Here is a 24,947-nt window from a genome sequence, read left to right on the forward strand (position 1 = left end):
GTGGAAGCAGCTCCCAGTTTGAGTTCAGCAGACAGACACCCTCTCTACTTTGACGATCAGCTTCAAACTTTCCTTTTTGATAAAACTTATAGTTAGAGCTGGATCAGGTGACCCTGAACCATCACTTAGTTATGCTGCTATAGAGATGGATAACAGATGGATTGTTGTTTTGTGTGTCTGCAGTCTGTCAGGCTGTCTGATCACAGAGGAAGGCTGTACTTCTCTGGCCTCAGCTCTGACCTCCAACCCCTCCCATCTGAGAGAGCTGGACCTGAGCTACAATCATCCAGGTCTCTCAGGAATGAAGCTTCTGTCGGCTGGACTGAAGGATCCAGGCTGGAGACTGGACACTCTCAGGTATGGAGAGAATGTCTGATATAGGAGGAAGAGCTGGAATCATTTCCTGTGTCTTTCACTCACTTCCTGTTTGTTTCCTGCAGATGAGACATGAACAATCACACATGCAGGAATATTTTCAGGGACAGACACACTAGTCTAGCTGGATAGTACATGGATATTTATGTAGGGGGTCTTCAAGGAGTCTGTTTGCAGGAACATTAATGATAACTGATAAGTCATGTTGAGAGTTTCATTAAAAGTAGACTTACAGTTAGGTAATATTTGGACAGAGACAACATTTTGTAACTTTAGATACAAGTATCAGCCATGTGTGTGTTTCCCATGCTGTATGTCCACAGTCACAGTGACAGTCAGTGACACTGACAGAAGGATGAAACAAGGCTGTGAATCATTTCAGTCTGTGTGTGTGACAAAGAGGCAGACAGGAGCAGCTAACATTTGGAAATGGAAGCTTACTGGAAACACTACATTCACGGCTGAATTCACAATAGATTTGTTCTCAAGTGCACATTTAGCAGCTAATGCTAATACTGTTTTCCCTTTGCTTTCTACAGCAGCTATTGCTAAGTAGGCCACTTTGCTCCGCTAAGGATTTGTGTGACCATGATGGAGACTCTGATAAGCTAATGCTGCTAAGCTAATGCTGTTTATGGGCCCTGTTAGAATCAATATTTCATTCTCATTCTGTTGTTTGAGAACAATATTAACGTTTCACATCATTATAACACAAGAGAAAAGGGTATTGGCATTAGCTACTAGTGCTTATTCACCTCAAATTACCTTTAGCTGCTAATGGCAGCCTACTTAGCATTAACTCCTCACTAATATAATGCTAATTTACATCAAATTAGCATTAACTGCTCATATTGTTATAAGGAAAGAGAAAACGGTATTAGCATTTGCTGCTAATAATTATTCACCCCTAATTAGAATAAGCCGCTAAAAGCAGCCAACTTAGCATTAATTCCTCACTTTGTTGTTACCCAACGGAAAAGAGTATTAGTATTAGCTACTATCATTTTTAATAAGTAAGAGAAAACAGTATTAGCAGTAGCGCATAATGCTAATTCACGTCAACGTAGTATTAGTTAATAATGGCAGCCTACTTAGCATTAACTGCTCACTAATATAATGCTAATTCGCATCAAATTAGCATTAGCTGCTCAAGTTGTTATAAGGAAAAAGAGAAAACGGTATTAGTATTAGCTGCTAATAATTATTCACCCCTAATTAGAGTTAGCCCCTAATGGCAGTCTACTTAGCATTAACTCCTGACATTGTTATAATGCAGGGGAAAAGAGTTACCATTATCGGATAATGCTAATTCTCATCAAATTAGCATTAGTTAATAACGGTAGACTTCATATCATTAGCTGCTGTCATTCTTACAAAGCAAACAGTATGAGCATTAGCTGTTAATCCTTTTTCATCTAAAATTAGAATTAGCCACTAATGGCGTATTGTTAAAAAGTAAGAAAAAACATTGTTAGCATAAGCGGATAATGCTAATTCATCTCAAATTAGTATTAGCTAATAATGGCACCTGCTTAGCATTAGCTGGTCACATTGTTATAAGGCAAGAAAATATGGTATTAGCATTAGCTGCCAATTTCTATTTACCTAAAATTAGCATTAGCCACTAATGGTACCCTATAGCAAAAAGTTCTTAATGCTAAATGAAGTTAATTAATGCTAAGTAGGTTTAACTGAAATTAAAGTAGTGTTAGCATTAGCTGCTGATATTGTTAAAAGGTAAGATAAAACATTGCTAGCAGCAGCGGATAATGCTAACACACATAATAATTAGCATTACCTAATAATGGCAGCCTTCTTAGCATTAGCTGCTCATATTGTTATAATGCAAGGGAAAAGAGTTGGCAAAAACAGTGTTAGCATTAGTGGATAATGCTAATTCACCTAAATTAGCATTAGCTAATAATGGCTACGTACTTAGCATTACCTACAAATATTGATATAAAGCAAGAAAATATGGTATTAGCATTAGCTTCTAATGCTTTCTCATCTAAAATTAGAATTAGCCACTAATGGCATCCTATTTAGCATTAACTCTTCACATCGCAAGGGAAAAATTAGAATTCAATAAAAAAAAAAAGTGTTCACATTAGCTACTTGTATTGTTAAAAAGTAAGAAAAAACATTGTTAGCATAAGGGGATAATGCTAATTCACCTCAAATTAGTATTAGCTAATAACGGCAACCTACATAGCATTAGCTGGTCACATTGTTATAAAGCAAGAAAATATGGTATTAGCATTATCTGCCAATTCCTATTCACCTAAAATTAGCATTACCTGCTAATGGCAGTCTACTTAGCATTAACTCCTCACTAATGTGATGCTAATTCACATTAAATTAGCTTTAGCATTAGCTGCTAGCATCAGCCTACCTAGCACTAGCTGCTCACATTGTTAAAAGGGAAGAGAATACGATATTAGCATTAGCTGGTAATATTTATTCACCCCTAATTAGAATTAGCCACTAATGGCAGCATACTTAGCGTTAACTCCTCACATCGTTGTAATGCAAATGAGGCTAACTTGCATTAAATTAGACTGCTGTTATTAGCTAATGCTATTTAGCAGTAGCTGCTCACATTGTTATAAAGCAATATTTGCTAATGCGTATTTGCCTTAAATTAGACGTAGGTGCTAATGGCAGCCTACTTAGCATTAGCAGCTCAGATGTTATAATGCTAGGGAAAAGAGTGTTAGCATTAGCCGTTCACATTGTTATAAAGTTAAGGGAAATAGTGTTAGCATTAGCTACTCACATTTTTAAAAAAAGTAAGTGTTAGCATTAGTGCATAATGCTAATTCATGTCAAATTAGCATTAGTTAATAACGGCAGCCTATTTAGCATTAGCAGATAATGTTGACCTTGGCCCACTGGAAAAGTTAAGAACTAAAGATTTAGGAGTGTTTCTCGATAGCTCTTTCTCGTTTGAGAAACAAATGAATTCTGTTATTAAAACCAGCTGTAAGGTTTATATTGTTGATTGTCATTTATGCTTAGAAATATTTACTCATATATGCTTAGAGTTTTATAATCGATTGCATGATGATAGAGGTTCGATCCTTAGTAGTCTGTAAAGACTTTGTGTGCCTTCCAGAGTGCTCTGGCATGCACACACCACTTGGTGCCATGAGAGAGGTCGTACCCTGTCTTACTGATTTATGGTGTAGGACAGGGGTCTCAAACTCAATTTAGCTGGGGGCCGCTGCAGGCAGAGTCTGGGTGAGGCTGGGCCGCATTAGGTTTTCCACAAGAAAGGCATGGTTAAAAAATTCCAATCTTCTCAAATCTCTTTATTTTTATTTTTTAACACAAAATATGAAAAATAAATAAACAAATTAAGAATTAATAAGAAAATAAATCAATCTGTAATACATAAATAAAATAATAATAAGATATTTTTAGTCAGTGAACTTGTGTGTATCTTTCAGTCTTCTATATCTGCTGTATTTAGATTGAAATGTCTGTATTAACAGTTCTATAACCTTCTTCTGAACATGAATGGAACACTGTAGAAAATGAACTGTTCTTCTGAACATGGCTTCTCTTGCCTACTCCTTGCTGCTAGAGACCTGGCAGCGTTTCCTCTCGCATAGCCGAGCCAGATTTGGCCTGAGGGAGGAAGCAGTTGCGACCCTCAGTATGTCTTGAAGCTGATCATCCGTAAGTCTGGACCTGTACTTGGACTTATTGAAGTTCAAAGTGGAGAAGAGCTTTTGGCACAAGTATGTGCTACCAAAAAGGCACATGGTCCGCTTGAACATTCGGGAAAGCCGAGGGAAACTAGGGCTCAAGTCTCTCAAAAATTGTCCAAGCTTGTCTGCTTTTCCACTCACCTCCCTGAACTTTGCTTTGAGTTCAGAGTTGCACTGCAGCTCAATGAGCTCCATTTGAAGCACAGAAGGGGCATCTTGCACATCAAAGGAGACGGGGTCCGCAAAAATGTGAAAGGTGGCTCTGTGTGTCTTGAAGTCAGCAAATCTGTGATCAAATTCCTCCTGTAGCCTCAAAATGACATCAACATACTCGTCAGCACTGAATGGTGTGCCTGCATCCACGAGTGCCTTGCATGCTGGGAAATGGCAAAGGTTTGTCTGAGAGAGCTGAGCTTTCCAGAGCGCCAGTTTTGTGGAGAATGCTCTCACGTTGTCATAGGCAGCACTGACAAGTTGCCCCTGGCCTTGTAACGTCTTGTTCAGTACATTAAGCTCATGTGTCATATCAACAAGAAAAGCTGAGTCCATGAGCCATTTGGGATCAGTTAGCACAGGAACACTAACTCCATCCTTCTCCATGAAGGCTTCACTTCTGCTCTCAACTCAAAAAGTCTCTTTAATACATTTCCCCTGCTGAGCCAACGTACCTCAGTGAAGTCGAGCACATCCCCATATTCTGACTCCATTTCCTCTAAAAAAGCACAGAACCTTCGGTGCTTTAAGCCCCTGGATCTGATTTGGTTGATGCATTTCACAACAATAGACATCACATTGTCAAACTTCAGGCATTTGCTGCAAAGGACCTGCTGATGGATGATGCAGTGCAGAGCAATGGCCTCCTCCACGCCTTCCTCTTCCAGTTTGTTTTGTGCCACCAGTCCATGTTTCCTCCCTGTCATTGATGGCGCTCCATCTGTTGTTATTCCAACAAACCTCTTCCATGGCAAACCAACATTCTCAATGGCATCACACAGCTTGTAAATATCTGCTGAGCGGTGGTCTGGCCATGCATTGGAATTACTGTGAGCAGCTCCTCCATCACTTCAAAACTGTCATCAACACCACGGACATACATTGGGAGCTGGGCAGTGTCGGTGATGTCTGTGGTCTCATCAAGAGCGACTGAGTATACACTGAAACATTTGGCTTTCTCACACAGTTGGTCATAAATGTCACTTGACAGGTCAGAAATGCGATCTGCTGCGGTGTTGGCAGAAAGGCTGATGTTGCTAAACTGACCTTTCTTTCCCGGACAGACTATATTTGCAGCCTGCAATATGCACTTTTAGACAAATGCACCTTCTGTGAATGGCTTCCCTGCTTTAGCAATCATCTCACTAACCACGTGGCTCCGACTGCTGCATTATTCTCTTTGGTTGCTTTCTTGGAGAAATCTTGCTGCCTCAGTAGATCTGTTTTAAGACTGGCAACCCGGTTCGCTCTCTCGTCTCCCTGGTATTTTGCATCCAGCTCAGCATGTCTAGTTGTGTAATGACGTTTCAAATTGTATTCCTTGTGCAGCGCAACTTTCTCTGTGCAAATAAGACAGGTCGGGGTGCCCCTGTGCTCAACAAAGAAATATTGCATTTCCCACTTTTCCTGAAATTGTCGGTGCTCATCACCAACCTTTCTCTTCACCGCAGGCTTTGAAAAAGACATGTTTGGGGCTATGTGACATTTATAATTCTACTTGGTGTCACTGTCGCATTGAAGTTTCAATCAAGCGTTTAGCCGACGGACGGGGAACGTCTCAACGCGTAGAGAACGTCATTTCTGCTTCTTTTTCTTGCAACCGTAGCACGGCGATCGGCAGATAAAAAGCCGGTAGCAGTCTCCTTTGTTTTTACGCTCGATGTTCATGTCTTTCATGACGACACGAACACCGTGGCGTTTGCAGATGGTAGAAAGTGCAGGGATAGCGAGCGCAAAAAAGGCGACTGCTCACGGCGCCGGGCTGTTGTTACAGGAGAAAGAAGCGGAAATGACACCGTGACATATAACAAATAACATCAGCTGTTTCTGATGTTAGTTGTTTTGACTGATTTTACATTATATTGAAATATATGTAATGTTCATGTTTGCTGCAATGCAAACGCAGTGATGCAAATAAAAACATGGAGCCACAAATTACGGTGCGACCCTATAATTAGTCCGGGTTACCGGGGACTGTTGTTGCCGATGAACAGGTGTCGCTATGTGACTGCAGACTAAATTGGGCTGCATTGAGTTCATGACTTTTCTTTTATCCCGCCGCCTACGCATCACTGTGAGAGTTAATATGAGATCTCTCTCTGTGGAAAAATAACTTTAAATCCCACTGACGTGTGTATAAATCTATATACGTATAATGTCCCGCTGGGCAGCAACTTAAAAAAACAACTTTTTTTGAAGTGTTGTGAACGCAGCGCGCTGGGGCGAATGTCGGCGTTTGCCCAATAGAAAGGAGGAAGCCAGCCAGGCACAGGAAAGAAAGAAACACTCCAGGGCAACGCTGCTGGAACTTTGACTCATTGAGAAATGTTTCCCTGCTTGCATCAAGCCCGGCTGGTGTCCCCTGAGATCCATATCCCACCCTGATTGGTGGGTTAATTCAGCTCCGCCCACAACACTGTAAAGTGTCATACATTATCAAACTAAGATTACATTTTCATATTAAGGTGGGGCCAAAAACTATCGTCCTGCGGGCCGCAATTGGCCCGCGGGCCGCGAGTTTGAGACCCCTGGTGTAGGAGGACACCTGCTCTGTGTCTGGTTAAGTATAAGAGCCCTTTGTTAGGGGGACCGCTGGACTCTTAGCACCAGCTTTGGGGTCACAGGGTCACATCTGGAACACACACGCACACACACACACACACACACACACACAGACACACACACACACACACACACACACACACACACACACACACAGACACACACTATGCACAGACTGGTACTCTTTGTTCATACCTGTGTAAGACGTCATAATGAACTTGTGCATATTCATGTAAGCTCAATAAAGAGCAGTGTTACGAGGGAGCAGACGAGAGCGACTGAGGTCAAGTGAAGGAACGGCGCTGTCACAGTTCTCTCCCTCATCAATTGTCTGGTTCCAGCGGTGGGTCTGTGCTAGACGACCCATCACCAGCTTTTTCCACTGGTTACCAGTACGTGGTAGAATCCACTTCCAGATCTGGTTGTCTTTAAATCTGTGAATGGATTGGCTCCATCTTATCTCTCTTTAACAAAAGAATCCAAGTGGAGCCCTCAGGTCTGCAGATAAGCAGCTTCTGACCAGAACTAGACGTAAAAACAGAGGTGAGCTTTATCGATGGCTGCAGCCAAACTCTGGAACAGTCGCCCTTCACATCAGGTCGTCACCAACACTGGACATTTTTAAAAGCCGGTTGGAAACACATTTGTACTCTGTAGCTTTCAATCCTGACCAGTCTTTATAGTCATTACTGTGTATGTTTCCTATTTTCTCTCTACTCTGTGCAGCACTTTGGCTCAAGCTGTTTTTAAATGTGCTGATAAATAAATGTAGATTTCTTTGAATAAAACAGTGGAGCCGAGCTTTGAGCTCAGTGTGTAACAGTGTGTGTGTGAGAGCCATGTAATGTCCATGTGTGCATGCTGACTGTGCTGCTCTGACCCCCCTCCTCCTTTCAGGGTGGAGCCTGCTGGAGTCCGATGGTTGAGACCAGGTCTGAGGAAGTGTAAGTGTGTTTTTAATGGGATTCATGAAAACAAAGCAGCACACATTCAACCATCTTCATCATGTCAGGAGTCATCATCAAAGTGTCAATCAATGAACAGATGATGGATCAATAACTGCAGCTGGATTGTGTTTGTTCTCTCCATCAGATTCCTGTCAACTCACAATCGACACAAACACAGTGCACACAGAGCTCCAACTGTCTGACAACAACAGGAAGGTGACATGTGTGGAGAAGTTTCAGTCATATCCTGATCATCCAGACAGATTTGATGGTTTTTATCCTCAGCTGCTGTGTAGAAATGGTCTGACTGGTCGCTGTTACTGGGAGGTCGAGTGGAGAGGAAGCGTTGAGATATCAGTGAGTTACAGAAGCATCAGAAGGAAAGGAGGCAGTGATGACTGTTTGTTTGGAGGAAATGATCAGTCCTGGAGTCTGTTCTGCTCTGATGATGGTCCTCAGTCTGTCTGGCACAATAAGAGACAAACATCCATCTCCTCCTCCTCCTCCTCCTCCTCCTCTGTCTCTAACAGAGCAGCAGTGTATGTGGACTGTCCTGCTGGCACTCTGTCCTTCTACAGAGTCTCCTCTGACACTCTGATCCACCTCCACACCTTCAACACCACATTCACTCAAACTCTTTATCCTGGGTTTAGACTCTGGTCTCCTGGTTCCTCAGTGTCCCTGTGCTGAGTGGAGTGTAAAGAGTGTCTCCTGTTACAGAAACACTCTGACTGTTGAACAGATAGTTCAGTCTGTACATGTCTGTCTCTTTCACTCACAAACACGTTTTCAGATTCATGGATTCAATCAGTTGATGTTTGAAACTCTTCTAAATGATTCCTTGTAAACTTCTTTCTCTTCAGTCACAAACAAACAGGAAGTGATGTCACATGTGTTCCTGTCCACACAGCAGAATGAGTCTATTGCTGACAGTGATGTACAAACAGAGTGAGCATTTCTGAGGCCCAAAATAAACTGAGTAGTTCACTGAATGAACAATGGACTGTGAGCTCAGTTCCTTCATCATTAGTATGGATTATATATGTATATGTATTATATTAGTATCATATATATCAGGTGCTGCTGCTTTCAGTCATTGTGCAAATGTGCTGTTTGTAAGCTTGTAAAGCTGCAGTCAGCTGAGACTGAAGAAGTCACCTGATCAGTGAGCAAACGTTTCTGAAAACGTCCAGATGAACAGAATCAACCTTTTGGGATCAGCCAGCAATGCAGCATCATTGTTGTTCAGCTTCAGAGGTTTGCAGGAATGAACTGATGACCAGAAACAGCTGCAAAGTCCAAGAAAATACCAGCTGGAGTTCAGCTGCATTTGAAGAAGTCAAAGAAAAGTAAGGATGGCAAAGGGCGACGTTTTCTTCCAAAGAGCTGCAAACATGGTCGACGCCTCATTAGAAGAATCATCTGGACATTTGTGAGGAACTCTAACCAAGAAAGCAACGTCACACAGATCCAACAGACAGTTTCCATGACTGCAAGTGTTGAGTGGAAAAATGCTACATTGCATTATTGCATCCTCTCACCACAGGAGGCGCTGTTGGCACCACTGATTGCTGATCAGCTGTTCTCTGATGATCTGATTGATACTGTGAATAACGGGACTCACTGAACTCTGTGACACAGTGAAGATTACAGAGTTTAACTTCACCCTTTAAGACTGACCACAGAACCAAGTCCGCCAGAGCTTTTGTTATATTTTTACATGCTGTGGAGCCATTTGTGGGAGCATTTCAAGTTGCTATACATCAATACAACTGTTATAGCCCTAATTTTAATAATATGTATGCATTAAGTCCATAGTAACTACATAAACTGCAAAAAAAACCTCTGCTCATCCATCTCTGTGTGTATCAGGATACATTTGGTTCATAATACACAGAAAAATCAGAGTTATTACCTATAATAAATGTGAAAGATTCCTGCAGTGATAACCAGGCAGGACTGAAACACATCCAAGCTGTCACCACGGTAACAGCACCGCCCATCCACAGGTGAGGGGAGGAGCAAAAAGAGGGACTTTGACCATTTTATACTAAAAACACTCAACTAATGTTTCTAATATGAAACAAATAAGCCCACATTAATGTGAGCGTTTATTAAATAATAATCATGATGATTTCCTCCTGATCTCATTTCCACAGCAGAGAAAACTGTGGTGTATATTGAGGTGGAGGGTGTGGTCTGTGGCTCAGGTGTAGAGTGAGGGTGGGGTGCACCACAGCAGCATGCTGGGACTGCTGAGGGTGGAGGAGGGAGTGATGATGACATCAGAGCTGCAGCACAGAGACCAGTGAACACACAGTCTGTTCATCTTTGCATAGATACAATATACAGCACAATATTGAATGACAGACACGCTGTGGGAGCTTCCACAGATACACTGACGTCAGCATCCAGAGTCCTCCTGCTGCTCCCCCCTCAGAGCCCCGTGATCAGCACCAACACATTCAGTTAGATGACAGAGTCCAGCTGCAGCTAGAATCAGCTCCCCTCTGTGAACAACAGCACAGCGTCAGTGTTTCACACTCAGTGAAAGGAGGAAACAGCAGAAGAACACCATGTGTGCTACGTTTCCCAGGACACACTACAAACTGCACAAATACAGAGCAGCACGTGGAAGGACCTGGAGCTGCATTTACAGAGCTGCAGACAGCGTGATGTCCTGTATGGACAGGTGGAAGGAAGCAAGTCCTCAGCTGGAACACTCGTGTTTGTCCACAGACAGGAAACACAGCAGGAAACTTCCTCACAGAAGTGCAGCTCATGGATAACACACTTCCTGTCAGTCAGAATGAGGCTGCAGCCAAACACAGAAAGGTGTTTTTGTCCAGATGAGCCCAGAGAAGAAACACGAGTGTTCACAGACATCAGAAGCTCAGAGAGGTGAAACATGAGGTTGGAGTCCTCGTCAGCATCCAGAAGAGCTGCTGTGAAACCCTGAGTACTCATGACAGACTCTGATGGCACAAACACATCATGATTCAAACAGAAAGACAAACATGGAGCTCCTGATCCTCCTGCATGAGAACAAGCTGACATGAGCGCTGTGTCTGAGAGTGTCTCCCTGTCACAGTGACAATAACACAGCTGCTGCTCACAGTCATTAAACTGACCTGAGGTCAGCTGTGCTCCTTACATATGAACCATGTGACCTCACATCAGTGCTGTGGATGACTGTAGTCATAGAAGAGTAGAGCTGTAGCAGGTGGTGTGAGGAGGAGGTGGTGTATTCTAGTTAACGCAGTACTGAAACACTCCAGCAGAGGGCGCTGTTAAGTCCTTATTGTAACACAGTTACTGTGTGCAGTTAGACTTCATACATAATCTGCACTTATTTCCATCAGACATGCTGTCAGTAAATGATTGGTTTCTATTGATTCTACTTCCTGTTGACTCGTTTGATGACAGTGAAACAATCACAGCTGATTGTGTGATGATGTAAACTGTCACTGTTACATTCAGTGTGTGTGACATAATGTTAGTGCAGGCTGATAACAGCCTGGTTCTGTTAGAAACACATGAACGTGTCCATAGATCAGTGTGTGTTTAACATGAGAGCTTCAGCCCTGCTGATGTGTTAAATAAAGACATGCAGGAAAACTGATGAGACTCTGAAATAACTCTTTATATTTATAATGTAACTCTGCATCAAAAGAACAACAAAGGATCCCAGACAGGTTTCTGTGAACAAAGACCATTCTGATGTTTCTGTGTTTCTAACACTTTGACATTATTAGTAAACAGACTGCAGTGAGCAGCATTTATAAAGAGCTTCTATATAAAGATATGACAGCTGTTTGACAAGTTTATCACTCTGTGTTTGGACCTGATCAGTCCAGCTGTTTACTTGAAACATGTTCATTTACCTGTTCTGTTATATTCATGTTCTTGTCTCTGTTGAAAACACATTTTAATGTCCCTCAGATTTTTCTCCCAGATGAATAAATATAAAAATGACACAAACTGACTGCAGCTACTTTTTGTCCTTTCTGTCCAAAACCTTCATGTGACTCATGAGAGACACGTTTCAGCTGTTTGTGACAGATCAGAGGCCAACAAGTCATTTATAACACTTTCCATCATTGTTTAAAGTTCTCAGTGTTTCTGTGTTGCTGCGTATAGGATCTCCCAGCATCATCACTGTGCTGTCCAATCATTGTGTGCGAGGTTACCCTTATAGTGCGATGTGTGTTTGCACAAAGAGAAGCATGTGTGTCAAATATAAATAAGCACAGAACAGAAACAGCTGCTCGTTTCTTCTGTTTAGAGTCAAGTTAGTGTTTTGTGTCTTTGTTTGAGGCCTGATGTCGAGCAGAGGTGTGTGTAACTGCACTGCTCTGTTATATGTGTGAAGTGTGTGCTTCTCTTCAGCATCATCTTTGTCACTGCTGATTCCTTTGTGTCATCATGTGTTGAGAAGAGAGAACAGTTATAACGGAGGAGCAAAAGGAAGCCCTGAAATCTGCATCAACAAGGAAGTGTTGGCTCACCAGTGATCCCAGCAGAGCCACTGGTTTGGCTCCAGTTGTTCTAGATTCAATGATGTTGTTGCTACAGATACATGTCAGCATCTTTATTGTAGTAAAGTCTTGTAATGTGAAGATAGAAACAAGGCAGCAAACAGCTCCATGATCTGATCTTAATGATGTTGTTTTTATTCCTGTCTGTCAGAACTGGATTGGAAACTATCAAAGGTCTAAAAACAGCCTCGACCCTCCCACAGAGCAAACTTTACACACGTCATCTTTCAGCTACAATCTTTGTTGCAGGGATCTTCTGCCAAACAAGGCTGAGAGAAGATTTCTTACAGCTGTCATGTTGATGCTGTTTCAGTCTTTGGGCAAACACACTCATATATTAGGGCTGATATCAGGGCTGCACAAGTTCTTTGTGTTTGTGATCATGAATAACAGAAGTGTGCCTGTTGAAGATCATGTTTCTACATTATTATATGTCCTGTTATTGTTCTGTGTTATATTCAGCTTTCAGCATCCTTTCCCAGCCCCCTGTTACACCATCCATACAAAGCCAATCTGACTGTGAGCCAATGTGTTTGTTTGTGTTGGATCAATAGATTTGACAGACTTGGTTCATCCAGAGGGAGACAGTCCAAATTCAGATCTAATGAAATGATGGAGGCTGTTTCCTACCACGGTGCTGATGTGTGACTAACAAGGCTCATGGTCTCCAGCAGACCAGCGCCTGGAATGAGGTGAGCTGAGTGTTGCTTTGGTGGGTCTGTGCCCACGTCATGCATCAGGATTCATGTTGGCAATAGTTCATATCTCTGTTCTTCAGCCTTCATCACAAAGCTGTGAAGGAAAAACAAACATCTAACAGGATCTGATGGATGCAAAGTCCACTGAGCTCTTTGTCATTTACAAACTTGTCCAACCAACAAGAGCACAGATGAAAAACACAGTGACAGTTACAGGATTTTGCCATATATGAGCATAGATGACTTTCATATAGATTTTCAATGCAGGCTTTTGGTGAGCCGCTGGGTTCTGTCTAATAATCATCTCAGCATTTTACAAAGAACAGCTCTTTATTAGCTCTGCATTTATTGTTATTGGACATGAAACAAGGAAGCTGTTTCTCATTGGATGTTAGTTTCATGTTCATCAGGATCATTTTCTAAAGAGCTGATATTGAGACCATTTACTGCACTGGCTGCACATCCTGTCTACATTTCTCTGTATGTGCTGTGTTTGTCTTTCATAAGATAAGATAAGATAGAACTTTATTAATCCCTCGGGTGGGTTCCTCTGGGAAATTCGACTTCCAAAAAAAGCACAGCAATGACCGAAGTTACAGTTACAGAACTGTTATATATATGCACACACACACACACACACACACACACACACACACACACACACACACACACACACACACACACACACACACACACACACACACACATATATAAATACAGAGACAAATATAAATAAAATATACAAAGGGGATAAATAGAATAAATAGGAATAAAAAATAAAAATACAAGTGAATTGCACAATTGCACATTTCAAGTATTGAGTCTATTGCACTGTTGACTATTTACAAAAAGTATTGCACAAGGTATTGTACAGTGAGGTGAAGAGGCACTACAGCTTAGTTGTTCCCCCCTCCTTTGTCCTCCTGTTTCCCCTCCCTCTCCCCTCCAGAGAGGAGTTAAACAGTCTGATGGCGTGTGGGACAAAGGAGTTTTTAAGTCTGTTAGTTCTTGTCTTTGGGAGAAGCAACCTGTCACTGAACAGACTCTTCTGATTGTTAATGGCCGTGTTTCTCCATATTGACACAAACAGTGAACAGCAGCAGATCTACACAGCAAATTCAAAAGTGTTAAATGTTTTGGTGTTAATAGTCTTCTTGCAAAAGTAGAGTTAATTTTACTCTAAGTAGAGTCACATTCTTTTAATGTAACTCTGAGGTGTAAAATGATAGTAGTTAAAATCGAGTGTTAAAAATGAGTGTTTCTCTGTCAAATCTGGAGGTGTTACAATGGAAACATTAACTCTTGACCTCTTAACTCTGAACTCCTAGAGGGGCTATGACACCAACAGAGTAAATTCACAGACTCCGCCCCCAGCACGGCTCCAATCGAAGCTGAAGTGAAGCCGTTTCAGAACATTTTGCTCTACATATTTGAGTTGTTTGCCATGCTTGGTAAGTCATTTTTTCAAAGATTGTTTCAATTGGTATTAGCTTTTACTTCTGTGGCTCTTTGGAGTTGAGACAAAGCTGTGTGAAAGGCATTAGCCATGTTGCTCGCTGATAGCATAATATTCTGTTTTAGCTAGCTGAAAGGTATTGTTTGCGGGCAAATACCACAGCCTTGAAAAAAAGCTTGCATGTGAATTTTCAGTCAAACTTTTGGTCAAATACACCTAAAACAATGTGTAGAATGTGAAATGTTGGTGTAATGGTGCTACTTGAAGCCTGAAAACGATCGCCCATAAAAAAAAAATAAAAAAACGAGCAAACAGCAGTAGCTGACGTCCTGACTGGGTTCTACGTTAGCATAGATCCCTCCAGAGTTTTGTGCACACGGTTTAGGTAAAAATGAAAAAGGTTGAGGTTTTACATTTAGTTCAGTATTACCTGTTGCCTGTGTCCTTGTCCTTTGGGAAAATACTTTACACAAGTAATGGCTCAAAGAGGATTCCTTTTTTTTTTACTGTGCTGCAATTGTTTACTGGATTATTTGTGCCGTTAATTAGTGTCAACTAATTTTTATTCAATCTCCACACAGGATATGCTTGTGAAGATGGAATATGGGGGAGAGCAGAAGTGCGTTGAAGTTCCACAAAGGGATGAATGAAGGACATGCATATTGTATTGAAGAAATAAGTGATGAGAATGCTGTTATTTGCATTTACCATGTCAGACCTTTTGATAAACAAAATTCTAATGAAAGTGAGAACATGTATACTGTTACATCTTTCAGAAAATGTTTTGAAATTGTGGTGCACAGTTCAGAATAAATGTTTTTCAAAAACCATTGCATCTTTTTAGTAAATGTTTATTTCCAAAAGAAATTTCTAGAAGTTCAGAACAGTAAAATTCCCGCTTTTTAGAATGAATTAGAAGATAACTCTTATTACGTAGTTAAACTAAAATACTCTTTGAGAGTTAATATATAAACTCTTAACACCAAGTGTTAAATTATCAACTCCAGACAGATTTGGTGTTTAACACTAAATCAGAGTTAACGTACCAACTCTCCAAAAAGAGTTAAATTAACACTCTCTGGTGTGGACCCATATAGACACTTTAATAGTGTTGAAATCAAATCCGACAGTGTTAATTTGGACATGCTGGATTTGCTGTGTACTCTTCATCTGTTTTAGGCCCAGTGAAAGATATGAAGCAGAAATGGTGTCATTAGGAGAAGAAGAGGAGAACAAGTCCGGCGAGGAGGCAGCAGCTCTTAAAGATGAAACAGCAGCTCAGCCCTGAGCTCAGAGAGCTGCACATGAAAAAGCTCCTCAAGCAGATCCTGTCAGAGGTTTGTCATCAACAGGAGGAACTGTTCACATCATAGGATGAAGATGCTGTCAGCTGGATGAAGAAGGTTATTTAATGCAAACGTTCACACTGAAGTCAAATTGTTGTCGTGTTGAACAGATTCATGTACTGATCGTCTCCAGAATGTTAGAAGAGCTTCAATGAATCATTAGAAACAACTTACAGCTGCACAGCTGTGTCAAACACATCTGTGTGTCATTGTGGGATTGTTGTGTTTCTACATGTGACACACGTCTAAAACATGCACACAATCTGAACACAAACAGGGACTCATGTGTTCCCACAGCCAGATGCTGAGAGCCATTTCCTTGTAGTCCTGTGTCTACATACATGAACCATTAGATGTTATTGGAATGATTGTCAGCTCTGATAGTTTCATGTGTGTTTAGCTGGACGCTGTTTGATCCTCGACATGTTTAAAGGTGTCCAGTCCTGAGACACTGGGGCTGGAAACAGCTGTGATGTCATTGGACTGTCACACAGACAGAAGTGCATGAAGTGAGCAGCCGAGGAGCCGCTGATGTTTTGGATTCAACAGCATTTGAAAGGTCGACACAGACACATTTGCACACAGAAAGCTGAATCTGTCATATGCCACAGTGAACTCACTGTTCAGTGTTTTTCAGGAAGCTTCTTAACTGCCTCTGCTGCCAAACAAGCAGCTGATGTCCTTGAGAAGAAGCTGAAGAAGTCTTCAACAACAAATACAGGAAGTGGACTTTCAAATACTAGATTCACTTTAGACTCACAGAGAAATGACTCAACCAGCTGTGTTTGACTCTATGAAAGGTCAGTGTGTGTCTGCACACAGACTGTTGTGTTGGACTGTTATTCAGTTGTCTGCTGAATGTTTTCAAATGTCTGCATCTCAGCTGTGATGAGGCTGGGGGTCATGGGAGGCCACCGTAGCAGCCTCTTCAACATCATGACATCATCATAAATGCTGCTGGACTGTCTGATGGGCTGACGGTGAAAAAGCCGTCGGGAAGGAAACAGAAGACATTTCAGAGGCTGCAGCAGATTTCTTTGATTCGGGGCCTTTTTCAGCTTTATTGGACAGAGCAGTGAAGATAAGTGACAGCAAAGCAGAGAGAAAGGGGGCGTGGCCCGGGTCAAAGCCAGGCCAGCTGCTCTCCACCTCGTGGTCACCTGCTCATCCTAGTGAGCTCCACCAGCAGCCCTTTCACACACTTTACACTGTCAAACACTGTGTGTGGACCTCAGCTAACAACAGGCTACATTTAAGTCTGGACTACATGCTTTTATATTGTTTTTATTCCATCAGCAGCTCAACATCATGAGCAGCTTTGACATAAAGACATCAAACTCAAGCTGACTTTAAACTACTTTTAATACAGGGGCTCAAAAACAACAACATCTTTATTATATATCAGGACACAAAGTCATTTCATCTCAAAGGGAAACAGCTTTATTTGGAATAACCAGCACTATCAACTGGTTTGGGATCTCCACCAGTTTCATGTCTTTGCAGCTTCTCCAACAAAGTTCCTGTAAAATCAGCATGTTTGTCTTTATTGGTTTGATAGTGATTGATTATTCAGTCCCAATCTGCTGTCATCTAAAGAACAAAATGATGTTTCTATGAGTCACAAAGCTCCAGATGTTGTCGGCTTCACAAAGAAAACAAAGAACTTAAACACAAAGTGTTTGGAGCCAAAATGTTCCCAAGCTGCTCTTTTTGAAATGGCAGAGGTACAGTGGTGTCTAACAGCACACTGTGGAAGGCAAACATGTTATTGTTGGATGAAACTTCATGAATCCTTTGTAGATTTGAGCTGTTGGAGCCTTTCTTTTCTCTTCAGGTGTACAGATGCTGAGGAGGCAGGTGGAGCAGGTGGAGCTGTTGTGATGCTGGCAGAGGGTGTGTCTTAGTAACTCTGTGAGGCAGAACTGGATCCAACATTGTGGATGTGTTGATGTTGGAGCCATTAAGAGTCTCTGGCCACACTGTAGGATTTCCCTTTGATCCACTGTGGGGGCATTTTGGAGTCTGTCAGTGAAACTCTTCATGTTTGTGTTTGACTCCAGTTTATAGAAACAGAGAAATGTGTCATGCTTTTGTTCGGCCTCCACAAATACACACATTTGTTCATTGGTTGGACTTTTTGGAAGGAGACACATTGAAAACCATGTTAATAAGATCTTGTTGTTTCCTGTGGATCCGACACAGAGAGTGGACTTCAGACAGAAAGCGTGGAAGAGATTTTAGAGGCCGTGTGTGGCAACAGGAAGTTTCTGTGTGTTTGCTGATCTTACATGTGGAAAACAACACGTGATGTTTGTGAAGTTCTACAATGATCATTGTTCTCACAGCATTTTGAGTGGGAACAGTTCAAACTGGGAGTAGTGGGAGTTATTTACTGATTGAAACAAGCTGAATGTTTCTGTGACCATGAAGATCAGCAGCTCAGCTGATCAATGAACTGACATCTATCAGTCGTTTCATGAGATGAAGTCATCAGCAGACATTTGTTCTGACTGTGTGATGAATGTCAGAACGTCAGGGCTCTGCTTTAGTCACTGCTTGATGATCATTGGCTCATTGTTGAATCCAGGGGCCCAGTCTGACCTCTGACCTTTGCTGCAGGTCTTCTGTGTTATCTCCACTTTCATGTCTGATCTTCTACTTGTAGTCCTGTGTCTACATATACAGTGGCTTTCAAAAGTATTCGGCCCCCTTGAACTTTCCCACATTTTGTCACATTACAGCCACAAACATGAATCAATGTTATTGGACTTCCAGGTGAAAGACCAACACAAAGTGGTGCACACGTGAGAAGTGGAACGAAAATCATACATGATTCCAAACATTTTTTACAAATAAATAACTGCAAAGTGGGGTGTGTGTAATTATTCACCCCCCTGAGTCAACACTTTGTAGAACCACCTTTTGCTGCAGTTCCAGCTGCCAGTCTTTTAGGGTCTGTCTCTGCCAGCTTTGCACATCTACAGACTGAAATCTTTGCCCATTCTTCTTTGCAAAACAGCTCCAGCTCAGTCAGATTAGATGGACAGCGTTTGTGAACAGCAGAAATTGAAATTGAAATTGCAGTGAAGTCAGCTAGAAACTTACAGTGACGTGGACATCATGCAAAGACTGCCAGACTCTGTAATACTGCAAATGATCAGTGACTCAGGTTAACACTAAACTTTAAACGGCACCTCTGTGTCTCTGTGTGCTGAACATCTAGGATTGAGTCAGGCTGCATCAGCTGAAGCTGTTATTTGTATATATCAGTATTTTTTTATTCAGGTGTGGGGAAAATACGTAAGACTGCAGTGAAGCGATGCACCAGATGAATCCCTGGCCAAAGGTATCGTACTCAAATCAGACTACTGATCCAGCCACATCAGCCTTTTGTGAGGTCTGTTTAAAGTAGACTAAAAGTGAACTGCAGGTTCCTGAGAGGTGGACTGTGAGCACAGAAACACATGTTCATACATACAGCTGCAGCAAACTTACATTAATTTTAAATAGATTTGTTACTCTGATGTCTGTCTCTGTGTTAGTCCTCTGACAGACTGGTGACCTGTCCAGGTGTGCTCTACCTACTACTGGGACAGGTTCCAGCCTCTGTAATAGAAATGTTCTGTTATTCTCATTTAAAGTGTTTAAGTGCTTATGCATATGCTTAGTTGTGACACTGTTACTGTTCAGTGAAAGTTGCTAAAACTAGATGAACTTACTTCAGCAGTTTGAGAAAACAACTCCCTTTACAGGTGCTGATAAGGCCAAGGGCACAAAACAGCACAACCATTGATGCGTTAGGTTTCATAGCGAGACACGTGAAGTGTGGTAGGATCAGTTTGTAACTTCCTCCCTCTTCCTTGGAAGGCGTAAAGGAGGAGGAGCACGACCTCTGTGGCAGCGCTGACATGACTGAACTGTGATGTTTGATGTGTGTTGGCGCAGTAATAAATAGCTTGATCACAGCTCTTTCTGTGTTGCAGACTTTATTTAAAAAATTCCACGAAACCCCCCCCCCCACTGTGAACCTGAATTGAATATTCAGAAGACATTTGTTTAAATAGTTCTACAAATCTGAGCTGTTGGTGTGTCCTTGGATTGTGTGGTAATAATATTAGAGCCTGCAATCTTTCTTACTGGATCTCTACTATGAGTCATGTTACCTGAGATTAGTTCTATGTTTACCTGTCAGCCTGGACGAATGTGCTGTGTGAAGAATGTAAATGACATCAGATCTGAACTGCTTACATCTAAGGAGCCTGTTCATATTTAATTGTAATATGAACCAATGATTTTCTGATTGATTGCTGATATATACAGTGGGGCAAAAAAGTATTTAGTCAGCCACCGATTGTCATCATTTTAGGTGGGGGAACTTGCACAGAGGTCAGTAATTTGCACCAGAGGTACACGTCAACTGTGAGAGACAGAATGCGAAAAAAAAAAATCCATGAATCCACATGGTAGGATTTGTAAAGAATTTATTCGTAAATCAGGGTGGAAAATAAGTATTTGGTCAATAACAAAAATACAACTCAGTACTTTGTAACATAACCTTTGTTGGCAATAACAGAGGTCAAACGTTTACTATAGGTCTTTACCAGGTTTGCACACACAGTAGCTGGTATTTTGGCCCATTCCTCCATGCAGATCTTCTCGAGAGCAGTGATGTTTTGGGGCTGTCGCCGAGCAACACGGACTTTCAACTCCGGCCACAGATTTTCTATGGGGTTGAGGTCTGGAGACTGGCTAGGCCACTCCAGGACTTTCAAATGCTTCTTACGGAGCCACTCCTTTGTTGCCCGGGCGGTGTGTTTTGGATCGTTGTCATGTTGGAAGACCCAGCCTCGTTTCATCTTCAAAGTTCTCACTGATGGAAGGAGGTTCTGGCTCAAAATCTCACGATACATGGCCCCATTCATTCTGTCCTTAACACGGATCAGTCGTCCTGTCCCCTTGGCAGAAAAACAGCCCCATAGCATGATGTTTCCACCCCCATGCTTCACAGTAGGTATGGTGTTCTTGGGATGCAACTCAGTATTCTTCTTCCTCCAAACACGACGAGTTGAGTTTATACCAAAAAGTTCTACTTTGGTTTCATCTGACCACATGACATTCTCCCAATCCTCTGCTGTATCATCCATGTGCTCTCTGGCAAACTTCAGACGGGCCTGGACATGCACTGGCTTCAGCAGCGGAACACGTCTGGCACTGCGGGATTTGATTCCCTGCCGTTGTAGTGTGTTACTGATGGTGACCTTTGTTACTTTGGTCCCAGCTCTCTGCAGGTCATTCACCAGGTCCCCCCGTGTGGTTCTGGGATCTTTGCTCACCGTTCTCATGATCATTTTGACCCCACGGGATGAGATCTTGCGTGGAGCCCCAGATCGAGGGAGATTATCAGTGGTCTTGTATGTCTTCCATTTTCTGATGATTGCTCCCACAGTTGATTTCTTCACACCAAGCTGCTTGCCTATTGTAGATTCACTCTTCCCAGTCTGGTGCAGGTCTACAATACTTTTCCTGGTGTCCTTCGAGAGCTCTTTGGTCTTGGCCATGGCGGAGTTTGGAGTCTGACTGTTTGAGGCTGTGGACAGGTGTCTTTTATACAGATGATGAGTTCAAACAGGTGCCATTCATACAGGTAACGAGTGGGGGACAGAAAAGCGTCTTACAGAAGACGTTACAGGTCTGTGAGAGCCAGAGATTTTCCATGTTTGAGGTGACCAAATACTTATTTTCCACCCTGATTTACGAATAAATTCTTTACAAATCCTACCATGTGGATTCATGGATTTTTTTTCCACATTCTGTCTCTCACAGTTGAAGTGTACCTCTGGTGCAAATTACTGACCTCTGTCATCATTTTAGGTGGGGGAACTTGCACAATCGGTGGCTGACTAAATACTTTTTTGCCCCACTGTGTGTGTGTGTGTGTGTATATATATATATATATATATATATATTTTTTTTTTTTTTTTTTTTTTTTTACATACATAGTTTTTTGTTGCCTTATGGTTCCAAGCGCTGTCACCAATCTTTGCATTTTGTTATTATCTCATGACACTTGTTTAATCAGCTACCATCTCTCCTGTGGACTTTTTAATGTCTACAGTCTCAGACCAACACAGCCCTGCCCTTCCCATATTAGATTCTTGATGAATGTGTGTTGTTGTTATTCAGCCTGGTTCAATGTGCCCCTTTTTAACTTTGAGCACCCGCCCCTTTAAACCTCTCTGCACAGCCCTGCACTGAACTCACTATCTTCTCCCTCTAACAGCCTCCACATGTTCTCACTGTAATTTCCCCTCATGAATGAATTTATGCTGCACTAATGTGAATGTTTGCAGGGAAATCAAACGCATTTCACACGCAGTACTCGAGCTGACTTACCTTTGTTTGAATGACGACTTGTACGCGCTGACTCCACAGATAAGGTACGAAAATATATCAGGCTACGTCTTCAGGGTTTCTACTCCACGGCCGTATTTCATACGGGTCCACATTTCCACTGCACGCTATTTTCTGCAAGTACCGCCGCTTCGCCTCTGGACGCAATCGGTCTCTATACAGTCCATTCTCTTTTGAGCTGCTTTTAAGCATCTTGTAATCGTCGTTCCAACACAGTGTGTTTGTTTTGATTCGTAGACCTCGAAAATGGTGCCGCGCTCCCACAATGCATTGCGGCGTGACGTCAACTCCAAAGCCCTATAGAACATGTTCTTTTTCATTGTCAAAATTATCAGGAATAAAGAAGAAAACTGATTCAAAACCTGTGGAACCTGCCAAAAAACAAGTTTTACTGCAAAGGATTTCTAGATGTGAAGGTTTTGTGGCTTTTTTCAGTTTCTAAAACAAACTCATTTGTACAGAAGGATATGAGGATGTATATGTCCGGTGGTGGGTTTTTTTCTTCTTGATTTAATGTATTCATTTATCTCTTCACTTAATCTTTCTTTATGTTTTTCTTTTTTTTTTGATTTGGCATGAGCGATTTCCGGTCCTCACTCCAAGCCAGTTGGAGGCGGTAATGCACCACATGTTCTATCACAGCTGCGTCCGAGAGGACAGGAAACGTCTGTATGCATCTGCAAACCAGGTAACTACACTCAGCTGAGCCTCTCTGCTAGTCGTTATTAGTTGGAGGGTTTTGCGTCACTTTCTCTCGGCTTGATAAAGGGCTGTATAGAAATCTCTGGTACGTAACACGTAACGTCATTTTTAGGGAGCGTCGCAGAGAAGTGAGGCTGTTTCTTTGTTTTTGTCGAGTTTTGATTGAAGACATGTTTCCAGTCCGTTTTTTACTCGTTTGTTTTTTCATTAATAACTTTACATTATCACAGAGAACAAGAAGGCGCTTTGTTTGTCACATTCACCTTATGTCTGTGAAGGTTCTCAGTCATCCAGGTCATCGTAGTCAAAGGAGCTTGCAAAGAAAAGTGTCTGGACTTCTTTAAGTTACTTGAAGACGTTTCACCTCTCATCCGAGAAGCTTCTTCAGTTCTAAGGTCAAATGGTGGAGAGTCCCAGATATAAGCCTAGTGGGAGTTTCCCCCCACAGAGGGACAAAAGGACCCCTGATGATCCTCTAATCACCTGAGCCAAGGTGGGAAACTGGGTGTGGGTCCCAATCAGCCAGTTTCGGGTGAGTTCATTGTGAAACCTGGCCCCACCTTATCATGCGAATTCCTGAGGTCAGATGGCCCAGGATGTGAGTGGGCGTTAAGGCGTCTGGGAAGGATCTCAAAACTGGATTATAGATGGCAGAGAGTTGGTGTCGTAAACCCCGCCTCTGTTCAAAGATGGTCGCTCACAGTGGACATAGATGGCTTCTTTCACTCCTCTTTCAAACCATCTGTCCTCTCTGTCCAAAATGTGAACATTGGCATCCTCGAAAGAGTGACCTTTATCCTTAAGATGCAGATGGACTGCTGAGTCTTGTCCTGTGGAGGTGGCTCTTCTATGTTGTGCCATGCGCTTGTGAAGTGGCAGCCACTTGGCAGCCACAGTGATAAATGGCTGAGATGGCTGCAGCTGTACGTGTGAGGTACCTACATATTTCTAGATGAATTTGCAGAGATGTCATGTTTGGTGCTTACAGACATCACACTGCATTTTGTGATTTCGTAGCTATTGTTGTGATATTTCGGAGCTTCCCATGATCACCGTGACAGTCATTCATTTTAACATAACCTTTCTATTCCTTTCAGGGATCCTCATTTTTTTGGTGAGGAAGATCAGCAGCTGTGTCGACAGGCAACAGGTAACGGCATGCTTTTCTGTTAGTACTGTAGACCTTGGTCTGGTGCTCTTTTTTAGTTTAACACAGTATTTTCATTTGCCGAAGTGTAAAAAGCTTGTTCCAGGAGAAACAAACTTTAGTGAGTTCTGCAAAATGATTCCCACCATTGCACACTCTGTCAGCCTCCAGTGTGCCCTTTTTTTGTCCTTTAACTGAAGAAAGTCGGTAGTCAGAACATATGAGATAAGTGAGATCCTCATTTTGCCTGCTTATTTCAAGATACAACATTTTCACAAACTGCTGTAGGATAACCTTGCTATTTGTCTTTTCCAACACTTCTACATTCATCCATATTTCCTTGTCTGCTTCTTTCCAGGTGAAAAGTACCTGAAATGGGTGAAAGATTTTGTTTCCAAAAACAAAAGCATGTGCGTTCACCTGAAGAAGCCAAGTGGTGCTGACCTGTGGATAGAAGAGCTTGAGAACACCAAATACAACGGGGATGATGATGAAGTTAACGCCTGGGGAAAATTCTACCTTCCCGAGATTGTAAAAATGCAGGTTATTGGTGTGGTAAAGGGCACCTCATGTCCATGTGACGAGCTTGTGCTGATGACGCGTGAGGACAAAAAGCTGTACGGCTATGACGGAGAGGAGCTGCATCTGGTGGCTTCCAGTTTCCTGGAACTATGTGACAAAACGATAGAGTATCCAGCATCCAAGCGCTACTACAATGGAGAGGCCTTCAAAGATATGGTGAGAAGTTAGACTGCTAAGAATAAGACTGGGGATGCCTAGTGTTAGAGATCAATCACCTGAGCTTTTCTTTGTATTGTTGTGTGTTCTGTTTAGACTGA

General features: G+C 42.1%; 1 protein-coding gene across 1 annotated transcript in view; it reads left to right on the top strand.

Moving 5' to 3' along the window:
* Positions 1–8,999, top strand: part of LOC146679722 (uncharacterized) — a 193,503-nt gene extending 184,504 nt beyond the window's left edge. Inside the window, exons 10-12 of the mRNA XM_085450164.1 lie at positions 184–357; positions 7,761–7,807; positions 7,956–8,999. Coding sequence (XP_085306290.1) covers positions 184–357; positions 7,761–7,807; positions 7,956–8,500 — 766 coding nt within the window. The 3' untranslated portion in view covers positions 8,501–8,999. The remainder of the gene's footprint in view (positions 1–183; positions 358–7,760; positions 7,808–7,955) is intronic.
* Positions 9,000–24,947: the final 15,948 nt, after the last annotated feature.

Source organism: Copadichromis virginalis, unplaced genomic scaffold (assembly GCF_057382275.1).
Source record: "Copadichromis virginalis isolate Kocher_CV1m ecotype Utaka unplaced genomic scaffold, C_Virginalis_male_GT1.1 unmapped_scaffold_1, whole genome shotgun sequence".
Classification (NCBI taxonomy): Eukaryota; Metazoa; Chordata; class Actinopteri; order Cichliformes; family Cichlidae; genus Copadichromis; species Copadichromis virginalis.